Genomic DNA, 9,128 nt, shown 5'->3' with positions numbered 1-9,128 from the left:
GTCCCCAATCATTATTTTCCCTTGCTGAAAATGTCAAAGTTCCATACAATCATTCTCTACATCATAGTGAAAAGAAAAAGATAAACAAAAAGCAACCTCAAACTCATCCATGGTAAACACTAGTGGTTTCTTGTCCATAACACAAGACTCCTCAAGCTAATTCCACCATTGAAAACCCACATCATGCAAAACCATTGAAATAACCACTAAAGCCTTTGCATCTAGAGTTCCTTTGGTAGCCAAGAACTTCTTCAGATTGGTTAGTCAAGCCAGACATTTGTCCATGCCACCATCACTGAAAAAAGTTAAAGCCATGAGCCAATCCACCAATTATGTTTTACTTGGAGCACCACCACTAGCAGCCTCAAGTGCTTCAACACACCCACACATGGTAGCCATCATCCCATGCATCTCCTCTTTCTCTTGCTGATTTTTTTGAGGGCTAGTAGCTCATGAACATCATGGATAGTCCAAATCTCTGTAGCTCTGTCAAGACTACCATTGGCACCACCATTGACATTAGGATTCCAGTGTTCATCTTAGTTGGCCATCGCAACAAACTCCTCAAATACCAATGTTATAATCTGGCACTAAATAACAAAGACAAAGAAGTCTAGCCTCTGTAGACTATGCTATGCCTCCTCTTGAGGTTCCTCACCACCCAACCACCCCTAAACTACCTCAAAAGCTCCACTGTGCCACCGCTCCATAGGGTAAGTTAGGTTCCTTACTATGCCTTAACATACCCTTGAGCTTCCCTTAACCCATGTTGACCACCTGGTCAAAGCTGGCACTTAACAATTTTGGTAGCAGCTCCCCATTTCCCAAGAACAATGTGTTGACAAGAGATGATTTCTAGAGGCAGTGTCGATGATGATTAGTATAAGTTCTACACTGGATCCTCCAGAGATGCAACCAGTACTGGTCCAAATCACAGAAGAAGATGATCTTGAAATTGTTCAAATTCTTTGAGGGTTGATGCACTAGGAAAGAAGCATCCAAAAGAAGTACGTAAAATAAACAGTGAGCTAGCCTCTTCCAACTCTTTGAAATTTACAAAGATGTAACTGCTTCGGTCACATGCTCCAGAGGTTCTGGTATCGACTTCTCCATGCTAAGAAGAACCTTGCATTCTTTTTCAAAAGCCAAATATTCATTTTCTTTTGCCTCATTCCACATTGCACATAGCATCAACTGTTCATCCCTTTCCTGTAGAAGAGAGTAACAAATTAAATACTAAAAAACCTTCAGATAAGTACTCTTTGATCGTATTCTTGCTTCTGTCGTTTCTCAATTTCTTGAAGGCGTTCTTTTTCTCGGCTCTCAACATCCTCTACCCAAGCTTGCTGTCTGTCAAGAAACTTTCGCACCATGGATTTCTAATAACATAGGTGACTAGAATCATGCACACAACCCTTGACGCAGTCTTTACCTCCCTGTGCACCATTCGTCGAAGTCGTCTAGGAATTTCCATGATATGTAAGATACCTTGGATATCGCCCACCGCCAGCATCTGAGGAGCTGCTTAAAAGAGGGTTTTAGTGAGGACGTTAAATTTGTGAAACTACTTACATTGCAATGGCCAAAACTCCATTGAAGTGACTTGGCAAGATCCTATCGATGCCAGCGCTGATGGTTGATGACTATGATCGATCAGATCCCACACTTCTATACTACCATCAATACGACCAATGTAAAGAACTCCTGGTCGTGATGGACTCCAGCAGCCACTAGTAAGGTAGCCTTCGGCTGATCTTGAAATAAATATTGGTTTCTGGGAAAAGACAAATAAGTCCATATATTTCCTGCACTAGTTCTATACCGAGAAATCATTTTTCCACAATGCGAAGGTCCAAATGTCAACTGAGAGGAGTACATCCTCGTAAAATGGCGAGCGTTGGAGGGCACGCACTTGTCCAAAATGCGACTGTGAAATGTCCTGGATTATCTTGTCCTTGGGAACATTGAAATCCGCCCGCAGCACTTCACCAAACTGAAAAGTGTTTGTTATGCCGATGAACAAAGCCTATAAAAGTATGGGCACCTCAGTGCTACAGAAAAACCGCGAATCTGTAGCAATTGTCATCTTTAGCAGTCCCATAATTCGGCGTGGATCGCCACCCACCAGGTCAATTTGCAAAGCAGGATCCCATCTGTACTTCTGATTGGAAGTATCCGCTGCTTTTCTTTCGTCATCACTCCCAGCATTACGATTTAAGTCAACATCAGTAATGTTCCAAAATATAACCTGTGGAAGTGAGATATATATTTTCTGTAAACAACATGAAGTACCTTCCCGTCTGCCCCTACAGAAACAAGTACTTTAGTGCTCTGTGAATGACCTTTTGATATTTTTCCATTTGCATCGAGCTGCAAGACCGGCACAATGCTTTTGTCGAGCATTAATTATGGGCTACCTGCAGGTAATCCGGCAGCCAATGAAGGTCTGATACTATCGCGTTATGAGATCTTGCAGCAGAACTAAGTAGGTGGCAAATGACAATAGGAGCCTTCTTTTTTTCTTTGTCCTTGCCTTGGTCTGCTTGGTCTGATGATTCTTTTTCTTTTGCTTCCATATGCATTTGAGCAGCTGCAATGTCCCAGATAATCACCTATATAGATTTCAAATTGCTAAGATCACACGGAAACCACGCATATATAACAAAACCTGGCCATTGTAACAGCCTCCAGCCACAAATCGGGGATTCGACTGGTTGAATCGTAGAGAAAAAATGTCCGAAAGGCATTCAAGTATTATCTGCAGATAACTATCAGCCTTTTGAAAGGAGAAGTGGAAAGGAAGTGATACTTGAGGTCGAATAGGGTCCACGAAGCTCCAAATAAGTACAAACGAATTGCTAGGTTTTCCTGTAAACTGAAGCCTTTCATCATATGCCCGTGAATCGGAACATGAAGCTGCAACTACACCCTTTTTCCCAGGCATCCAATCAATTGCAGAAATCATTTTTCCTTTGCTATATAGTAGATCAGAAAATGCTTGAAATTCCTGACCAAATCCAGCAAGGGCTGTTTGATGGATTGGATGACGACACGAGATCTCACCGTTATAACACTGATTGTTTTCTGTCCTGCATGCTCGTCTTCCTCCCCAAAGCTTGCAAAGTCATCTTCAAATAAGTCCAGAACTTCGTTTTGCTGCAAAGCATCTACATATCTGCAAAGAAAATGCTGTTAATGACCAGATAAATTCAGTGGGCTTACCTTGGCTTTGATGAATCCAGAAAGGCACACATGTGATCACTGTCAAGAATGATCTTTCTGTTCTCATCAGTCAGCATTCGAGGCTGATATTGTACACAGTTGTTTCGACACACCTCCCTGTAATCTATCACTTTACCTTAGCGGCACAGAAAGTCTTACTTACTGGTCTGTTTGAGATGCACAGTCTCGAGTGATTGGAATTGACTGTATTCCAATGTCTTGTTCAGCCAAACACTTGTCATATGCTGGATCTTTGAAAGGACGGCATTCCATTTGTCCACTACTAAAAGTTTCCTGTGATAAAAAATGTTATTAACATGTGGAAATGTAATTTTGAAGTTATAACCACGGAATCTCGGTCATTAAATGCTACTGCACCACCAAAATCCTTGCGCTTTCTTGTAGCCCTTATAACAATCTGCATAATTTCACATTAGCAGACAAATCTATAAAAAGATTGCCAGTCACCAGTTTCCTAGACGTGTGAGCTTGTTCTTCCGCAATCTCTTTGTCACTACCAAGATGGATCCATGGTTTTGGCTCTCTTTTCGTCACTTCAGGCTTTGGTGGTGGTTTGGAAGCATCGGCTTCCATGGCTATTTCCTGCAGTTTCAAAAGAAAAGTCAAAAGAAATCAAAGTGATCCAGACCGACCTTCATTATAGCCACATGCCCGGCTTGGGTCACACAAATCTCAAAGTTTGTACTATCACCATACTTGTCTTTATAGCGGAGAAGTATTTCTCCTGTATTATAGGCCTGCAAGCCGTACTCTACAAGATACACAGAAAATTAAGTTTCTTACTTGTAACTGTGGTTTAACAGGATGAAAATCCGAGATGGTGCCACGCATTTGAATGTCGTCCATGATGACATTCTTCGGGACCTTGAAAGTGTTGCCATGTCTAGCAGATGTTTTGTCGATACTGATGATCTTGCACGTGTCATCTGTGAGATAAATAGATGCTACGCCCTCTGACCTCTCCAGGTGATGTGGGACGTCTGCCATTAACAAACCCTAAATCAACTTTTGAACAGACTTTTTTCTAGATTTTAATCTATAGAACCCTTGTGAAAGATGGCGGCATGGGAAATCAGCAGGGAGAAGTTTAATACACACCAACAGTTTTTTCTATTTCTTGCACAAATAATAATTAAAAAAAGAGATGTAAATCATCATTAATCACTAGGTGGACTTTAATCAAATGCTACCCTGCAGCTGCTGATGCCCCTAACACTGTTATTAATTTTATCTTTGTTACTCCTTAAAGTTTTATCTATGCTACAGAGGAGATTAAATACTTTTCTCACTTGTGTCTTAGAAACTCTGTTGTAAGTAGACAAATGTGCTGCACACCATGGGAATGACGATTGCCAGTGAGCTCTTTGCAAGATGGGAGAGGCAGCAGCAAGTCGTGTCGAGAAGGTATCAGAATAGACTAATAGCAGGTTTAAAATGCTTGCATTACACTGCTTTAAATTAAATGGCAATTAAAATTTTAAGTTTTTACTAAATAAAAGTTCACTTTTTAACAAAGGTCGCCGTCACACCAAATTTTAATGGGACTGGAAGCATGCGCTATGGCGTTGGGCAATCCCTGTATCTCTTGCGTCGTCAACACCAAAGCCCAATTCACAGGCTCATTCAATGCGAGCATAGCCGCAAGTCAATTCCTATGATTCGTGTGAGCGAGTGAGATCTGCGCCTACCATGGGCAATCGGGGGTGGCAATGTTTGACCTGGAGGCTGCTCCTCAGGTTCTATGCTGATCATCCTGCAGGGGCAAAGAGGATAGAGCAAGGCGCCATTGCACAAGATCTCATGATGGAGAGAAGCATCACCACGATGCTTGCCACTCCCCACAACAATCACATACTGGCCTCCTCCCCTTCGCGCGTGCACACTCACGCTCGTTGCTCCTTACTAACTAAACGTAAGAATTCTTACATTTAGCTAATAACACAGGAACTGAAAATTTAAAAGAGTGTTGGAGAAAATTTCCTAACTACAGCCATTAACTAGAGCCATTAAAATTTACTTAAAAGGTTGTGCCTTTTAGGTAATGGTGCCTATAAAAAGTAAAGGGTGGTTATCTTAGCTCGATTAACTCAAATCTGTCAGGAACATGGCAAGCTGGGCACAAGACCGGCCGGTCAATGGGCGCACACCTGCCCTTGACCGTCCTCAACGGGCAGCACAAGTCAGTTAAGTGACATGTGGCTCATTGTTATTGGATTAGTATGATTCTGGAGAACTTGACCATCCTTACAACAGTGGGCACAAGCCAGTTAAGTGACACGTGGCACTGAATTAGTATAACTTACCTTAACAGGCTGTGGCTCTCCTGTTAGCTTGAACCAGCCATTGGCAGCTGTCAGATCGAGTCAGGTTCTATGCAAGAATGTGGCTGACAACTGCCAGGTTCTCCAGAACCTGGCTGCCAGCCTCCAGGTTCTAGAGAACCCTCTCATCCTCCAATAATGTTATTCCATGTGTCTTTTAAGGGTCTTGCCACAGCCCATTAAGGCCATTCCTAGGGCACGGGCTCGCCTGGCTCGCCTGTTCTGAGCAGGAACATGCTTGCCCTACCCGGGAACTCCATCTTTAACAGGCAGCACAAGCCAGTTAAATGACACATGGCACATTCTTATTGGATTAGTATGATCCTAGAGAACAGGTTCTCCAGAATTGTACATGGCACATCAGCCATGTGGGTGTCTAGATTCAACGGTCAGGAAGTGTGTGGAGAACCTGACTTGATCCGACGGATGCCAACAGCTGGATCGAATTAACGGGCAAGCCACAGCCCCATTAAGAGGCAGTTCCTGGGTAGGGCGAGCACGTTCCCGCCCAGAACAGGTGAGCCGGGCGTTAGCCCGGCGAGTGCGTTCTGGAGGGAACGAGGGAGGCCGTGCCCGGGAACAGCGTTCACAGGCTGTAGCGAGACCGTTAACAGACACGTGGAATAACGATATTGGAGGATGAGAGGGTTCTCCAGAACCTGGCAGCTGGCTGCTGGATTCAGCCACGTTCTCGCAGAGAACCTGACTCGATCTGACGGCTGCCAACGGTTGGATCAAGTTAACTGGCGAGCCACAGCCCGTTAAGGCATACTCATATTTAATTAGTGTGTCAACCTTTAAAATGCCAATGTGTCCACCAAAGCCATTCACGGGATCAGGTTGGCATCCAGACAGTGGGAGTGTGACAAGGAACTCAAGCTTTGCAAGCCAAACTCGCTTATCAAAATAACAATCACATCGGAAAGAGAAAATGTTCCATTCATTTGAAATATAGATAGTTGGTTTGATGTCTTACTTAGCTACCATTATTTTGATTACAGATCCCTTTCCAATTTGGTGAATTGTGACCACTGCGTCTCCGTGGTTGCATAATCCTCTTGTGATAGCATGTCGAAGGGCGGAATTAATAATTTCATCTGTAGAATCTGCATCAGCTGTAGTTGGAGAGCCTTCAGAGAGTATGGGAATAAGGCCTCTGCACACCAGGCTGTGGCGAGCCGGAGAATCGGCTGTACTCGACCAGCTTAGGCTATCAGCTTTCCAAACCGGAACTGCCACCGATAAGATTGGCACTGAGGGCCTATATTTAGACACAAGCTTAGCAGTTCCACCTGTTCGTGTGAGAACTAAAATAAGCTTAGCTCTGGTTCTAAATGCTGTCCTCACGGCCGTAGAAGCCAAGCTCTCCAAGGGGCTCATAGGCATTGGTGCATTTTTGAGGATGACTTTGAACACAGAGCTGTAGTCAATAGATGCCTCGGCTTGAACGCAAATCTTATTCATGATTCGCACGGCATTTTCAGGATACGCACCAGCTGCAGTCTCCCCACTAAGCATGACAGCATCAGTACCGTCCAGCACAGCATTTGCTACGTCAGTTGCTTCCGCTCTGGTTGGCCTTGGGGATTTTATCATTGACTCAAGCATCTGAGTTGCTGTTACTACGGGCTTCCCGGCAGCATTGCACTTGTATATCATCATCTTTTGTGCCAGAAATATTTTTTCGATTGGAATTTCCATTCCAAGGTCTCCTCGCGCTACCATTATCCCGTCTGTTTCTCTCAATATGTCATCGAAGTTTACTAATCCTTCTTGGTTCTCAACCTGTAAACGAACTCAATATTTCTGCTTTTCTATATCAAATAGTACCTTGGAAATAATCTGAATTGTGGCTGCATGTTCTCCGAGAACATCTCTTATGTGAAGTATATCAGTGCCCTTCCGAACAAAAGAAGCTGCTATAAAATCTATTTTGTTTGGAATTCCCCAAACAAGGAAATCTTCCCTGTCCTTCTCTGTGATGGTTGGCAAATCTACAACCACACCAGGCAAGTTCACATTCTTTTTCTCCCCCAGCATGGCAGTATTCTCACACCGGCATCTCACTTGTCCGGCAACAGGATCGCAAGATAAAACAGTCAAAGTAATTGTTCCGTCTGAACACAGTATCATATTTCCAGGCGCAACATCCTGTGGCAGTTTCTTATAACTCATCGCGATCATTTCGGTGTCACCCTTGTGTTCATAGTCTGTGGTAATTGTAAGTTCCTTTCCTTCTTGGAGTTTGATAGCCTTTCCATCTTTTAAGACCCCAGTACGAATTTCAGGTCCCTGCTCTGATCAAGAACTTGTTAACCCCTATTCAAAGTATGCTTCGGTATACCTTTGTATCAAGCATTACGGCACACATGATCTGTGTATTTGACATAGCAGACTTTAGATTCTCCAGAGTCTCTTGATGATACTCATATGAACCGTGGGAAAAGTTAAAACGAGCAACATTCATTCCAGTCCTCAAGAGCTTTTCCAACATGGGAACATCGCGTGAACGAGGTCCTAATGTGCAGATGATCTTCGTCTTTGGGTGTAGTCTGGGACCTTCATCAGATTCCAGAAGCTTTGCGATGTCAATGTTCGCCATATGGTGGCTTCTTTCTTTTCTCAGGCAGTCTCATAAACCATTGTAAGAGACGTGAAAAGGCACAACCAGACATTACGTACGGTATTGTACATTCGTACTTCTACTGAACATCATGGACATTTCCAAAGATAGATTTGCCAAATTTTCATTTATGGTCACACCGTTGAGTCACGGCTCCACGTGTTACCCAGCGGTTGTTAGTATCAAAGCGTCCCTGACCTTGAGGTTTTCTATGGCGAATGCTGGTGGTGAGGAACCAACTGAAGAGTTAGGGCAGCTGAATCACGTTCTTGTAAAACAGCTTGCCTCCATACAGGCCGATGGCGACAAGTTGACAAGGAGACTTTATGGTTTAAGAGCAGCAGCTGCAACCGCAACTGCGTCAGCCTATAATTCAACAAACATCAAATCTGCCGACAGCAGTACTAGTAGCAGCTGCAGCAAAACTACAGCTGCTAGGTCATCTAAGAGGCAACTTAAGGACGCAAATTTCAATGGTGACGTCTTTAAGCTTTGTAGACTCGCGAACCTTCTCAACGAGGAGAACGATCGATTGGAAGCACAGCTTCGGCAAGCGAGAGAGGATTGTGAGCGACAAAGAGAAATTGCCAGAAATAAAGCAGTTGAGGTAGAGGAAATGAAAATGGTATTGCAGCAACACTTGGATAGAGCAACTCTTCCGATCGCTTCATTTGGTTGCGATCAAGAGGACCGAAGCATCTCTCTAGTATCAATTCTGGAGCAAGAGGCATTCCGCATGTTGAACGAAGATAAAGATTCTGAGGAAAATGAGAAGAACATTTTGAGGTCTGAAATTCAGAGACTTGCTGTGGACTTTGTCCAGGGCTTAATGAAGGTGGAAAAGGATATTCGAAGGCCTACACCAAAGAAAGTAGCCTCTCAACTGAATCTGGAACCCTTAGACCAACCGTGGTGCAACAAAACTCACATTTTCAACTATG

General features: G+C 43.6%; 1 protein-coding gene and 1 pseudogene across 1 annotated transcript; both read right to left on the bottom strand.

Moving 5' to 3' along the window:
* Positions 1 to 1,247: 1,247 nt before the first annotated feature.
* On the bottom strand, positions 1,248 to 4,230 carry LOC9650655 (annotated as a pseudogene).
* Positions 4,231 to 6,536: 2,306 nt separating this feature from the next.
* Positions 6,537 to 8,166, bottom strand: LOC9650669 (pyruvate kinase, cytosolic isozyme). Its single transcript, XM_002992039.1, has 3 exons — positions 7,909 to 8,166; positions 7,395 to 7,856; positions 6,537 to 7,349 (listed from the first exon to the last, which is right to left on the bottom strand). The coding sequence occupies exons 1-3, from the start codon at positions 8,164 to 8,166 to the stop codon at positions 6,537 to 6,539; spliced, it is 1,533 nt and encodes a 510-aa protein (XP_002992085.1).
* Between the last annotated feature and the right edge of the window lie 962 nt (positions 8,167 to 9,128).

This window comes from Selaginella moellendorffii, unplaced genomic scaffold, assembly GCF_000143415.4.
Source record: "Selaginella moellendorffii unplaced genomic scaffold, v1.0 SELMOscaffold_128, whole genome shotgun sequence".
Classification (NCBI taxonomy): Eukaryota; Viridiplantae; Streptophyta; class Lycopodiopsida; order Selaginellales; family Selaginellaceae; genus Selaginella; species Selaginella moellendorffii.
Note: the sequence above shows the minus strand (reverse complement) of the source record. Positions and strands in the feature narration are given on the sequence as shown.

Bases quoted from the DNA above. Each gene is read 5' to 3' on its own strand.
- LOC9650669 (XM_002992039.1), bottom strand. From the start codon at position 8,166: ATGGCGAACATTGACATCGCAAAGCTTCTGGAATCTGATGAAGGTCCC. The intron at 7,857-7,908 runs GTATACCGAAGC...TGATCAGAGCAG, and splicing joins CCGTAATGCTTGATACAAAG to GGACCTGAAATTCGTACTGG. The intron at 7,350-7,394 runs GTACTATTTGAT...GTTCGTTTACAG, and splicing joins CAATTCAGATTATTTCCAAG to GTTGAGAACCAAGAAGGATT.